Source organism: Henckelia pumila, chromosome 1, assembly GCF_033568475.1.
Source record: "Henckelia pumila isolate YLH828 chromosome 1, ASM3356847v2, whole genome shotgun sequence".
NCBI classification, from domain to species: Eukaryota; Viridiplantae; Streptophyta; class Magnoliopsida; order Lamiales; family Gesneriaceae; genus Henckelia; species Henckelia pumila.
Window position 1 is genome coordinate 95939299 of NC_133120.1, and position 15365 is coordinate 95954663.

A 15365-nucleotide genomic window follows, 5' to 3' on the forward strand; every position below is an offset into this window, starting at 1 on the left:
TTTACGCCGGAACTATGTCCTGTATCATCACTTTATTGATGGGTCATTTGTATTCGCCTCTTGTACTTGCATATAAAGGAAATAAATGTCAAAAACAAAAAGTATAGGAGAAGTGAATGTAAATTACTCTTTATTGATTGTATTTAGAAAATATTACCAAGCAAGTAACTACCCTTTTCATAAGGATTAAGGAAGGTGACTAAATTGTAAGGTGTTTCTATTCATAGATAAGACTTACTTTTACCACCAGAAAATATAACCAACCACGCCTTGCCCGTAAGAAATTTTTAAAATTTTTGAAGAAATTTTGAAAATAATATATTTTGGCTACTGAAATATTTTTTTTTTAACTTTTTTGCTAGAAGAAAATTTTGAAATCGATATAATTTTATCAGAAAATTTTGAAGAAATAAAAGCTTTATATGTTGTCTGAAAAAAATACTATCTCAAGTTTTTACCTGTGACAGAAAAGTTTTTTAAAATGATATAATTTTACCTAATACAATCGTATTGTTATAAGGAAAAAACATGAAAATAATAGAAATATTTAAGTTCTATTCTAAAATCCTGGTTACACAACTAGCCCCAAATCAACAAGTATAGAATTACATGTTCTGTAGAATAATTAAATCGTCTGGAAAGGAGCTAGGCAATCTGAGCATAAATGTATTACAATTCAAACAGAATAAGGAGTCCATAAAGCTTTAGTCTATATTGTCTGTACTTATATAAAGTAGCTGTATTTCCATACATATATGCAACGATCATGGCTGACTGCAATGGTCTTGCTCTTCAACGACTTCGCCAAAGCAGAACTATTGATATCACCTTGGGTTTGATGTATCCAGCCATTGCCAACTAGAGGATTTCCAGAAGTCATTTGCCTGCAGAAATGAATTGAAAAGATTAGGCTCGGAATTATTGGAAGAATTTATATAGACTTAGATTATAGATTTTCTAACTAACTGGAACCTCAGAAGGTTTAAAAAAACCACACAAATATCAAAATAAGATCTTTTAATGTTAGAATAAGCTCTTCCATTCCCTTTTTGCTGCTAAAGTTGCCATAAAAGTTCATATCTTCCTTTACCAAGGGTTCTTTGCTGGTATGCCTAGAGGCTACTATTAATTTCATTAACCAAGAACACTCGAGGATGAGCCATGTGAAAGATTTAAGAGAATCTTAATATGATAAACTTTCTCATTGATTTGTATTGAGTTCAGGGCAATATATAAAGTGTACACGGGATGCGGTTCTATTGGCAAGCCTAAATGCAACTATGCAAGGGATAGGTAATAACAAATATTTGAAAATATACAGCTAATGTTACAACAAGCTAGCAGACTTTTGTTGAGAGATTTGAGTGGTTGCTGTAGCTTGAGATTCTCTAACACCATGATTCTACATAAACAGACAACCTTTTCTCAGCGTATTTTTCAATAAAGTTAGTTCATCTTCAAAGCATCATTCCTCTCAAACCCTTATATGTATCACTCCAAGTCTGGTTTGATGTATCCTTACATAAAACAACTCAATCCCTGGAGAAGATAAGGGAAATGAAAAGTAAAACTAACCTTTCGGCTGAAATTCTCCTCGAGAGAGAGAACTTCCTGGTGAAGTACAGAAAGAAGAGCTCATTTCATTTGGGTCTTCTTCATTTGAGAAAAAAGATTGGATGTAACCATCCAGAGGATCCACGATTGTTGCTGTCCGGCCACTCTACATAATAGAGATGAAGTTTGGCTGAAGCAGTAGAAACTAGCAAAACCCATTGCCACAAAGTAGGTGAAGTAAAGAGAATAAATGTCACATGAATTGAAATATGCGAGGATGTGCATTGCTTAAAAGCATACCACATACATGCTATATATGAGGTAGACGATACTCATTTATGCAAAATCTGAGCAAGGATATCCAATATATAATGTTCCCAAGAAACCAGACTGCCATTTACGAGCTACCCATTTTCTCTCGTGTATTTTTGGTACAAGAACATGTATTATCAAGGATAAATGGCATTACAATCAAATCCATGTCGTCTTCGTGCTTGGTTTAAACCCATAAATTGACAAGAGAAGCAGTAGATATTGAACGTAAAGAAACCTGATGCAAAGACTGTAGACTAAATGTGAAGTAGTGAAAAAACCAACAAACTTCCTAGAGAGAAATAATCGAAAATGATATGCAAGTGAGTTTTATTTGAAGGAGAAGTAGTCAGGTAGAACTGTGAAGACAGGTAGATTTTAAATGAAGCACAACAATTTTTGAAACAAACAGATACTGTAAAACTTGACCTGTCATTATTTTAACTTACTTGCAAATCTTTTGCATTTATGGCATCATCAACAAGAGCACAACTGCTGCCCAAATTGGTTAACATCAGCTTTCCCACAGATTGTTCCACCGAGTAAGATATACTATCTTGCTGCACAAATTTAGCACAAGATGAAATATTTTGGTGTCAATGGATCATTTGAGTTCCAAATGCAAAAAAGAAAAAAAAAAACTACTGAATTAAATGAGATACTAAATTTGCTGGTCCTTACACTGGAAGGCCAACCACCAGATGAAACAAGTTCATTTTCTTTGTCCCTTCCTGTAGGTAATCAAAAATTGAAAAGGAATAATGCAATAACTCATCAATAAAGGCCAGGCACCCAAAGATTTACAACTTCCACAATATTATCAACCGAATTGAGAAATATATTGCATCTTTATTGGAGGTCGACATTATATAACCACTAATAATTTTGCAATAGGAAGATAAATAGTATGCTTAATTTCTAATCTCCGGATGCACCATGATATTATTGAAGGTAATAATTGCATACTTATTAAGCTTAGTACCAAATGTGTTATTCTTTGTGAAACTGCTCCTGAGCAATGTTATAGTATAAATGTTGTGCTTGATTTAACTCATAGAAGCCTCTGTTCATCACATCTTTGATTAAATAAATGGGACTAGATGAAGAGATTTAAGAAACTCAAAAAGCACTGAATAAATAATTGTATATAAGTTTGAGTCCGTTAGAGAATTAATATTTCTCGTCTCTAAAACGGCCTTCATGTGCAATTTTTACTCGTTATATGAAGCTACAACTTGGAACCTTTTGTAACTATATGGTTATGTTAAATTCATGATCTACGATAGTTTATCTCTTATGCCATCATAGTCGACCAACAAATTGCTCATTGAAATGCTTAAACAAAAGAGTAAGAAAACATTTTGTATTCAGTGTTATGATATCGTCAATGTAGCAAACAGATTTTGTTTAATTTCCTAGCGAACTTATAAATAATAATAAGAAAAATACAGGGGCTTCCCTGTATTATTAGTTATAAGCGAAGTATAAACTTCATTAGCTTGTTGAGGACCAGAATTGCGTCCAAACGCAAGTGCCTCAACACTTACCAGGTTGATAGTGAAATAGCAACACTGTACTAACACGCAAGGTAGTAATAGCTTCAAATAACATACTTTAATTCTAAATAAAGAAACACCAATCAGATGCAAAAACCATGATAAATGCTGTAAACTATTTATCACAGGTGAACTCGCTAAGCAGCTCCAAATTTGGATGATCTTTGTTGAGAATAAATGTGATGCTCCTTTCCCACGTGGCTAGAAACAAATGTTGGATATGATTTGTTGTGATTGTTCCTTTTGATCTTGAATTTAATTGACGATGATTAACACAATCACACGCAGCACATATGCATGAAGAAGTAAAGAAGATTGACAAAGAAGATTTTACGTGGTTCGGTATCGAAATACCTACTCCACGGCAGCCAACACCCCAAGAGAATTTCTTTGATTATGAGAGTAATTCTGAGTTACAAGTTGATCGAATACAATGACATCAGAAGTTAATATACTAGCTCTGAATTCAGTTATGCTTTCAAGATTAGTTAGCATAACTGAAACAGTTACAAAGTCCTAGCTAAACATAGTAGCTAAACTCAGTGCCTTTTTCCCTTGATCGAGCAACTACCAAACAGGACCAATTCTCATCAATCTCCACCTTGGTTCTGTTTTCTTGTTCATTCTCTTGTCTTCCTTGTGTTGACTGCAAACCTTAGCCTTAAGGTTTTGTTATCTTTACCAAATCCAAGCACTTCTGAAATTTGGACAATGGTAAACATTTAGTCATCATATCTGCAGGATTATCTTCAGAAGCTATCTTCTCAACTTTGATTAATCCTTTTGCTACTATCTCTCGAATAAAATGAAGCCGTAAGTCAATGTGCTTCGATCTTTCATGAAACATTGGATTTTTGATAAGGTGTAATGCACTTTGATTGTCACAATGTATCACAACTTCACCTTGATCAACTCCAATTTCATTTATGAAGCCATGTAACCAAATTCCTTCTTTTATTCCTTCTGTGGCAGCCATATATTCTGCCTCTGTGGTGGACAAGGCAACAACTTTCTGAAGACTGGCTCTCCAGCTTATAGCTCCACCATAGGCTGTAAATATGTAGCCTGAGATAGATTTTCTTGAATCAACACATCCTGCATAATCTGAGTCTACAAAACCTTCAATAACATTCTTATTTCTGTCTGCTCCTCCATAGCACAGTCCTATCTCCTTTGAACCGTTTAAGTATCTCAAGATCCACTTGAGTACTTGCCAATGTTCCTTTCCTGGACTAGCCATGAATCTGCTGACAATGCTTATAGCATATGCTAAATCGGGTCTTGTACACACCATGCAGTACATCAAGCATCCAATAGCATTTGCATATGGCACTCTTTCCATATACTCCACCTCAGCAGTATCTTTAGGTGATTGAGTGTTAGACAGCTTAAAATGTTGTCCAATAGGAGTACTCACTGATTTTGAAGTAATCATGTCAAACTTTTGAAGTAACTTAGCAACATAACCTTCTTGAGATAAGAACAGTCTCCTACTGTGTCTATCTCTAATAATGTTGATTCCAAGAATCTTGCTAGCACTTCCCATATCTTTCATTTCAAATTCTGTACTTAGCTTGGATTTGAGTAAGTTTATTTCCTTTCTATCTTTGCTTGCTATGAGCATATCATCAACATATAGCAAAAGATAAACTGGACACCCTGAAACTTCTCTCTTGAAATACACACAGGTGTCATAATTGGATCTTTTATATCCAATTTTCTCCATAAAACTGTCAAATCTTAAGTACCATTGCCGAGGGGCCTGTTTTAAACCATAGATAGACTTCTTTAACAAGCACACCTGATTTGAGTTCCCCTGTTCAAAACCATTAGGTTGATTCATGTAAATAGTCTCCTCCAAATCTCTATGCGAGAAGGCTGTTTTAACATCCAATTGATCAAGTTCCATATCCTCTTGAGCCACCATTGAGAGTATCAACCGAATGGATGTTTGCTTTACAACTGGAGAAAAAATCTCATTGTAATCAACCCCCTCTCTTTGTGTGAAGCCCTTAGCTACCAATCTTGCTTTGTATCTAATTCCTTCAAAACCAGGGATTCCGTCCTTCCTTTTAAAAATCCATTTACAGCCAACTACCTTCTGATTTTTAGGTTTATCAGTAAGAATCCAAGTTCTGTTTGCTTTCAAAGAGTTCATCTCTTCTTTCATTGCTTGGATCCATTTTGAACTCTCTCTGCTTTCCATGGCTTGTTCAAAATCTAATGGCTCCACCTCATCAAGATCACTAGCTGTCACAAAAGCATAGGCTAGTAAATCTTCAAAGCCTAATCTGACAGGAGCTTTAATAGTCCTCCTTGGTCTATCTCTTGTGAGTTGATATTCACTCTGATCTCTAGTGACATCATCTTGATCTCTTGGTGTAGTTTCTGGTGTTTCTTTTCTTTTCTCTTGACTGTAATAATCAGAGAAGCAATCTGAATTTAATTCCATTTGTAGCATTTTTTCTGAGGTTCCTGTTTTATTTCTGGATGCATCTCCTTTCTTATAAGGGAATTCTTCTTCATTAAACACAACATCCCTGCTTATCATACACTTTTCATTTCCTGATTCAATGCACCACAGCCTGTAGCCTTTAACACCATCAGGATAACCTAAGAAGATGCACTTCTTAGCTCTTGGTTGAATCTTATCTTGTCTGATGTGTGCATAGGCCGTGCAACCAAAAATCCTTAGATTTGAATAATCAGGTGCATTTCCAGTCCACTTCTCTTGAGGAGTTTTGAAGTTTATTGCTGTTGAAGGACACCTATTTATAAGATAAGCTGCTGTTTTTGTGGCCTCTGCCCAGAAAATTGGTGGAAGTGATGCATTTGACAACATGCATCTTACCCTTTCAAGAATGGTTCTATTCATTCTTTCAGCAAGACCATTTTGTTGGGGTGTCCCTGCTACTGTCAAGTGTCTTGAAATACCTGCTTCTTTACAAAACTGATTGAAATTTTCTGAGCAGAACTCAAGACCATTATCAGTTCTGAGTTTCTTAACCTTTAGCCCTGTTTGAGTTTCAACTGATGACTTCCATTCTTTGAAGGCCTGAAAAGCTTGATCTTTGGTCCTGAGAATTGTGATCCATACCTTTCTGGAGTAATCATCTATCATAGATATGAAATATCTTGATCCTCCCCTAGATTGTACTCTTGAGGGCCCCCACAAATCTGAATGAATGTAGTCCAAAACAGCTTTACTTTTCATATTTGAGGGTTTGAACTTTACTCTTGTAGACTTTCCAAGTACACATTCTTCACAGAAACCAAGCTTGCCAATAACATCATTGCATAACATTCCTTGTTTATTCAATTCCTGAAGACCTCTCTCACTGACATGAGCAAGTCTTTGATGCCACAGCTGTACTTTATCACTAACAGCTGTTGTGGAATTTAATGAACCAACTACCGTTTTGCCTTGTAGTGTATAAAGGCCATGTTGTTTGGTTCCCTTCATTATGACCATGGACCCCTTCAGTACCTTCATAACTCCATTCTCAACTTTGACAATTAGACCATTTGCATCTAACATTCCCACTGATATGAGGTTTCTTTTCAATTCTGGAATGTACCTTACTGAAGAAAGTACCCTCTCACAGCCATCATGAAGTTTAAGTTTGATGTTGCCAATCCCTACAATTTTGCAGGCTTTATTGTTTCCAAGCAACACTGATCCGCCTTCAACTTCTTTTAGATCAGAGAACCAGCTTCTGTGAGGGCTCATATGGAATGAACAGCCTGAATCCATGATCCAATTTTCATTGGATTCAGAAATAGCAGCTAAAAGAACATCTGATGATTCATAACCATCACTAGCCACCGATGCATCTCCTGTCTCTATAGTATTAGTTTTTACTTGTTCTTTCTTGTTTAAGTCTGGACAATTTCTCTTGAAATGTCCTTCTTTATGACAGAAAAAGCATCTCAATTTTTCTTTGTACTTTGAACGAGATTTACTCCTATAGTTTCTTGATTCTCCTCGTGAATCACCTCTGAAATCTGTTCTTGAACTCCTGCCTCTGATCATCAACCCTTCTCCACTACTTTCTTCCTTGAACACTTGCTTCCTCTGTAACTCCTTGGACATAAGTGAAGATTTCACTTCCTCCATTGTCAGAGTTTGTTTCCCATACAGCATGGTGTCAACAAAATGTTCATACGGTTTTGGTAGAGAGCTCAGTAGCAGAATGGCTTGATCTTCTTCTTCAATCTTGATCTCAATATTCTTAAGATCCAGAATGATCTTATTAAAATCATCAACGTGTTTCCTCAAGTCTTTTCCATCCTTCATGTGAATCGAGTACAATGACTTCTTGAGGTATAAACGGTTAGCCAATGATTTCTTGAGATACAAACCTTCAAGTTTGGTCCAGACTTCCATGGCCGATCCTTCTTCACCAACTTCACGTAAAACTTCATCACCCAAACACAACAGGATCGCACTTTGCGCCTTAGAATCAATGCTTGCCATTTTCTTCGAATTTGTACTGGCAGCTATGGCTTCCTTGTTTATCGCATCAGAAATTCCTTGATGTACCAGTAGAGCCTTCATCTTGATTCGCCACAGGCTGAAATCATTCGTCCCTGTGAATTTTTCGATCTCAAATTTCGCCATTGAAGCCATTCTTGAGATTCACCGAAAGCTTTGATACCACTTGTTGTGATTGTTCCTTTTGATCTTGAATTTAATTGACGATGATTAACACAATCACACGCAGCACATATGCATGAAGAAGTAAAGAAGATTGACAAAGAAGATTTTACGTGGTTCGGTATCGAAATACCTACTCCATGGCAGCCAACACCCCAAGAGAATTTCTTTGATTATGAGAGTAATTCTGAGTTACAAGTTGATCGAATACAATGACGTCAGAAGTTAATATACTAGCTCTGAATTCAGTTATGCTTTCAAGATTAGTTAGCATAACTGAAACAGTTACAAAGTCCTAGCTAAACATAGTAGCTAAACTCAGTGCCTTTTTCCCTTGATCGAGCAACTACCAAACAGGACCAATTCTCATCATGATTTATAGTGGTTTCAGTGGACTCTTATAGCAACTTGGACTAATATTTTATAAAGCGAGGAAAAATACAATGTAGTTTCTACATAAGCATATTGTTCAGTCACGCTTGTGGCTTGCGAGGGCCTGGGCCCCGGCACGGCAATAAATAACTTTGACACTCAGGTGTACAATAACTTGACTAAAAAAAGTGATGATAGTAATACTTTTATGACGCTAAAGAATTTATTGAATGGTAAAATACATAGTATTCAAATGTTGAACACACATAAATCAATTAGCTTATTTTGACAACTCTATCAATCACGTGATTGATAGTGCTTAGTGTGATAAAACATTATATTGAACCCCTCTTTGGCATTAAAGCTATAGATATCAATACTCATCAAACTTCGGAAAGGATCAACATCCAAAAAATAATATCGATTCTTTTCATTAAATATCCGTTATAGTTTGGATGTTAGATAATAAAATCTAACGAAAGTAGCACTGGCAGGATGGAAATGCTCCCCGAAAAGCATCTACCTAAGAATGTAATTGATCCATAGGTCCCATATGAGGTTGAAATTATGGTTAGTTTATCATCTAAAATTATAATTTTTTTTTCTTTCTGAAAATGTATGAGATAAAGATGGTATTGAGATCATGAACATGCTAAGACTACTAACGACACAAAAAATGAAGAACAATTGGACGTAACGGTAAAAAAATGAAGGACAATTGGACATCTAAAGTATGAATCCCTCGATTTCACCAAATCATTCCTTCATTATCTAGAGAGGAGCACTTGGTAAACTTATTGGTTTAGATTGATTTCACCAATATAGTTCACCATTTTTTTTTTGGAATTGCACATTGAGTAGGAATCTTTGGTGGAGGTTCACAATTGGCTTGACATCAACTTCACTGTGTCGACTTTGAGCATATTTTGAAATGGTTCAAGAAGGTTTATCAAGGCTCCTCCCGGATCATGAAAGTTTGTTTCTCACTATGTCTTGTAAAATTTAATGGTACTATACCTTGTGTTCTCAAAAATCTTTAGGACAACACAAACTTATGTTCTTTGATGATTATACTATATGTTTCCATTAGACATTCGTTTTTGAAGTATTGAGCCAAGAATTTGATTGCTTCTAATTTGTTGAGCTGGACTCATGCCTAGAGATGTCCAGAGTATTTGTATTTTTTTGCCTTTAAACTTGAATAAATTCTCATTTCATTCGATAAAGTGAATCGCGGTATCTTCGCAACACCATCCTCATTATTCATGTCTTGGCACATTATAAGATTTCATAAGATCCTTTAGGTTGTGTTTGGATTCAATAATTATTGATGGATTCCAAATGTATTTCTGTTGTTTAAAAAAGTAATAAACTAAATTCAAACTCTTACGTGTTTATATAGTATTCCATATTCATTAGGATGGATTTCAAATCCACTCAATACTGGTGTCATGTGAAACCCATTATACTTTGTATTACTAATGTGTAAAGCAAGGAGTGGATTTAAGATTTGATCTATCGTTTCATTATAAACAAGTAAACTATAATCGAAATCTATGGATTCCAAATTCATCAATTCAAACACAACCTTAGTGTTGAATTATTGGTAATGCATGACCAAACAATAGCCAAATGTTTTCATAATCCCTCTCATGTATATCCTATTTGCTTTTTCGGTCATCTACGAAGTGATACTATTTATTTTTCTCACGCCCCGAGCCAGTTTGTCATTCAAGACTCCATAAATTCATTTATAATCATCAATTAAGTTTAATTGAGTATCATTTATATTACAAATTAAAAGATAACAATTAGCGAGAATTGTCCATTTAAATACCTTTTGCATTCAAGTTACTATTTTTAGCTTAGTGTTGATGTAGAAGTGCAATTAGTTCGAACAATAAACTAGATCTACCCTCCATCCATGGTCAACTAATTACTTTAGTTTGTCATCAAGACAAAAACGATTCCAACTAGACATTTTTATGATATTTTAAATGCACCTTTGTGCATAAAAATATAATATCATAACATCAGTTCTCCCATTATTGTACCCCAAGACAACTCTTATAATCAAATTAACACTCAACTACCTTCGCGACATTTATTGGTCATAAAATCAATTGCATGATGAATTAATTCCATAAACTCCCTTCAAAACTATAGTAATCGTATTGAAATCTATAAATCTATATTTATCTATAATCTACGTCTATAAATAAATCATTAAATACCTCAATTTTCGTTCTTGCTAAAATGATTCAACTCATATGGTAATACAATAGAGTAATAATATCGAGGATCATCAATTATTCTTATTGTCTTGTGTAGCTAACAATATGACACAACGATCTAAACATGGTGTTTTGGTGGTTGTCATTGACAGGATTTGAGTTGTATTACTACCATCAACTATACGTTTTTCGTCTAATGATATGCGCTCGATCTTACAAAAGATATGAGGGTCAATTTTGCAAACGTTGTCTTTTGGTTGTTGTGCCATTTCTAGGATTTGAGTAGTATTGCTACCACCAGATATACAATCTTTGTATAACGATACACACTCGACCTTACGAGTGATATCATAGTCAATTTCACATCACCAATTTTCATTGGTGTAATCAATGTATGGGATTGTTAGAGAGCAATAATTGTCCATATAGATCTCTGCGGACGCTTATATGGAATATCGATACAAACGTGGTGCATGGATTGTTTTTTGATTCAATACATTTGAGCTCTACAATTCACCACCAGGTATAATCACTGGCTCATTGGTATAGCGGCAGGGTTTTGATCCTATGAATTGGTATAACGGCAGGGCATTGATCCTACGAATAGCATTTTATTTCGATATACAAACTTGTAAGGTATACGTGGACAAAATTATTTGTATCTTTGTTATATTCATTTCAGTTTTGCGCAAATACACATTGACTCACTTTTGTCATTTGAATGATAGCTTGTTGGATATGCTTTGAGGAGTTCCCATCACTTTACAAGCCTTCTAACACCCTCACACATGTTAGGGTAATCGCCATGCTATTTTTTTTTTAGGGATCTTGGTATATAAACAAGCTAAGAAACATGCGGCACAAGGAATAGACTTGCCCAATTTGACCTATGTTCCATTCCTGTGCTTTTGCGCCTCCCCACGCCTTTCTCATTGTAGTTCTAGTTTTGATTTCGGATATCAGGCTTAAAACTTCTTAGCCATTTGCCAAATCTTCTGGATCTACTCGCAAGGGTATGTCCAACCTCCATTTGAGAGTATATTATCCCAAGAATATACCTCCATACCCAAACTATATTATATGTTGAGATGATGAAGTTCAAGAACAAATTTCAAGAACCTTCGATCATTCACGTTTTCCCTTATTTGTCATAATTGACTGCGTTAGCCCTAGCGCAGCTGGCACAACTTTTGAAAGCTAAATCCAAGTTCCACTTACTTTAGTTATAAGATAAGATAAGATTACCAAAGTTGAATGTCCACAACTTGTTTAACGCAAATCAAATATATGAAATCCACACAATCAGCTAAAAAAAGAGGAATTAAAAGTCATCGTCTTCCTCATATGTCCATTTATCCTTTTCCAAATCACTATAATATGATTGACACAAAACTTCTTCAAATAATGACCACAACTTTTTCTGTGTCAAAAGGCGAGCGTGTTCCTTTGCACCATGCTTGAGGAAATATTAACCACTTGTATTGCTTCATGATTCAGATAAGCTCTTGGAATCAGGAGCTAGAGCAGAAGTCGCAGAGTTGGAACTTGTTGAAGAGCCTAATTCGAGGCAGCAGCATGAGTTTTTGTCACTTTGAATCCAAAAAATTCTAAACCATGATTGAAGAGTTCTCTATGTATTGTCCTAGAGCAATCATACTCTGGTGATCCATAAGAGAATATGAGCTTAAAAAAATTCACTTGTGTATAAGAAATGTCTCTAGCAAGAGATGTTTGTAACAAATCTTGCTTCGAGAAAATTATCGAGAATCACAATGCTATTAGGATCCAAGCATTGTAGACTGGTTCCTGAAAATGAATCACATTTACAGGAAATTCAACAGGCAGAGACCTACCTCAATATCAAGGTTGGTGGACCTGCTGGAATTATTAAACCAAAACAGGTCCCCCAACATGTTTTTGAAATTACAGTATGAAAGACATAAAACTGGACTCTTAGAGTGCAAGAGGTTACTTGCATATACGGTGTTTGGCATCTCAAACATGACCTTGAGTCAGAGTTCAAATGAATGCCAGCACTCAGATTTTCATAGCTTCTTAAACCATTTTGACAAAAAACATGAGAGATGCAAACCTTTTACTCTCAGAGGCCTCAGATTCTCTATTGTGTGTTGGTGCTTCAAGAATCCAACAAGAGGTGTAAGAGAGGAAAGTGGAAACAACAAAAATTGTGCAAGAATTTGAGCAATAATTAGACACATAACTATACTGCTCATTACCCAATATAAAAGTGGAAAAAGACCAGGATGGAAACAAACCGGTATCATCAGGTTCACTTTTAGCTTGTTTTAGTTTCAATGCTTCATGAGGCACTGCCTTTACAGCTGAGGAGCTCCCCAAATACGTACGAGACCCGCCATTCTGCAAAACATGTAGAATGATAATGTAAAATCCTCACCTTTTGTTCATTTGATCCTACATGACCAATTTTTGAAATTACTTACTATGAAAACAGGGCGCTGAGGCTTCTGCTGAACCCCCTTCTGGAGATAGCTGCAATCAGGATTGCAAAGTAAATAAACATATTGTATCTTGTCGGATATCACGTCAAAGGTTACCTACTAGAATAATTTAGAACAAGTCATTGAATGACAAATGACTAAAAAAAAGCATACAAGTTTTTTTAACATAATTTCCATGTATCATAATAGAGCACAGTCTAATCATTTAAGAGAAAGAACACGACTTGCCCACATAGGTTACTTAATTAACTTAGACAAACATAATAAAAAAACATTAAAATGATAAGTGAATTTGAAATCTGGGGGCAAAAAATAAACTCAATAAAAGTTACCGGGAGTTCATTGAAAACGGAGGCAAGCTAGCTAATTGATCAACATTTAGAAGCCGGGCGTTAAAATTCAAGTCCCTAGCTGAAAGTGCGAGACGCTCTTGCTCCGACATATTTTCAGATATCCAACTTGTTAACGGTTGCCCTTGGCCTATGGTGGTGTCCAACATTGGAGGCAGTCCTAGACCATTCGAGTTCACCCTAGCAGAGAGTGTGAGACGCTCTCGCTCCGACATATTTTCGGATATCCAATTTGTTGCCGGTTGCCCTTGGCCTATGGTGGCGGTGTCCAACACTGGAGGCAGTCCTAGACCATTCGAGTTCAGTTCTGGCCTTGATATCATTGTTGGAAGAGCACTTTGCATCATACTCCCCGTATCTGGCCTTGGTATCATTGTTGAATAGACGTTTGGCAAAAAATCAGGAAGTCTTGGCGTTGGCGGTGGGGGACAGACGCTTGATGGCATACAATTCATATTTGGCCTTTGGAACACCGAGCTAACGTTCTGAATAAGATGATATTTATAAGGGAATGGTGCCTAATTTCTGATATAAAAGACACTGATATAACAACATCTGAACAAAGCTCGTGAGACAAGACCTTGTCTGCGGAGTCTTTCGTTGCCTCGGATTGGTTCGGAATTTTAGCAGAGTACACATCCCAAAATAAGGACCACCATTCAGTAAGAAATCCATCAGGAGGATTGACGGCTGAAAAACAAATGTTAATCAATATACTTTAAAAATTAATAAAGATGACTTTCAGGTGATTTGGCTACGCACACATTTAATGTTCCCGGTGTGTATAAAGCAAACCACTCCAATGAACATAAAGAAAATACAAACCAGTTATTCTTCGGTCAGCAATATATTACCAGATATTAGATGCAAAATAATCAGAAATTATACCGTGCATTGCCTTAAAATGACTCCATTCCCAATATTAGAGTCATGAACTTAATCTTTGAAGAACATAACAACCCGCATCAGAACAATCGATATATTCCAATAATCAGTATTCATTAAATTTTAATTAAAAATGGTTTAAAAAAAAAGCTTTACATAAAAATAGCCTCTTAATTGAATGTGTCCATGGCATTTCATTTTTTGGGCAATAAGATAAAATTTTCACCCGCACATAAATAAATATTACTTCAGAAGAAAATCAAGTAAAACAAAAACAAATCTGCATAAAGCTCACTTCTTGCATTAACAGGTATATAAATTATGAGATTAAAAAAAAAATCAAAGAATAATTAAAAAGTTGGCCTACACTACAGATCGATCTATATACCAGGAGGCTCGGGAGAAATATCAGCCTCTTTGGCGAAAGTCTCAGCAGCAGTGTGCAAGTTCTTTCTGATCATGTAATCATGAATGTATTTGTCGAGCCTGCAAAAACCCAAACCCAAAAAATCGAAACAAACGCAAACACGCACAAAACCCAAAAGTCATTTAACACGAAGAAAGCAGAAAATTCAAGTAAAAGAAAAAACAAAAACTTGTTTTCGAAGAAAAAGACGCAAGAAAACATCGAAAAAACGTGTGCAAAAAACTCACATCTTCTGAGCATCCCAGTCGTCCATGATGATGAACAATGGCTGGAAATGTCGAGTGGGAGAAGAAAGAAGAAGGCTTGGGATTTCAGAGAGATTTATAGAGCGACAGCGAGTGAATAGTGGGTGGTGATGGCTGAGATTTGGCGGTGCTTTATGCGAGTGAAGTCAGCGCCAAAGCCATGCAAAAGAAACCGAAGAGTAAAGGGGGCCACCCATTTAATGAAGAAGAAAATACACTAACAAATTCCATTTTTATTCAGATAAATAAATTGTTTTTTGTTTTTTTTTGTTTTAAAAAAAAATTAATTGAGG

General features: G+C 35.7%; 1 protein-coding gene across 1 annotated transcript; it reads right to left on the reverse strand.

Annotated features, from left to right (window-relative positions):
• Positions 1-630: 630 nt before the first annotated feature.
• On the reverse strand, positions 631-15207 carry LOC140876230 (uncharacterized). The gene is made up of 10 exons (XM_073280138.1): positions 15055-15207; positions 14789-14886; positions 14096-14205; positions 13498-14000; positions 13148-13196; positions 12962-13064; positions 2548-2597; positions 2316-2426; positions 1576-1720; positions 631-884 (listed from the first exon to the last, which is right to left on the reverse strand). The coding sequence occupies exons 1-10, from the start codon at positions 15078-15080 to the stop codon at positions 877-879; spliced, it is 1203 nt and encodes a 400-aa protein (XP_073136239.1). The 5' UTR covers positions 15081-15207; the 3' UTR covers positions 631-876.
• Positions 15208-15365: the final 158 nt, after the last annotated feature.

Coding starts and splice junctions, on each gene's coding strand:
- LOC140876230 (XM_073280138.1), bottom strand. CDS start 15,080: ATGGACGACTGGGATGCTCAGAAGAT. Junction 14,887..15,054: donor GACTGGGATGCTCAGAAGAT/GTGAGTTTTTTG, acceptor GGGTTTTTGCAG/GCTCGACAAATACATTCATG. Junction 1,721..2,315: donor TAAATGCAAAAGATTTGCAA/GTAAGTTAAAAT, acceptor TCTATTATGTAG/AGTGGCCGGACAGCAACAAT.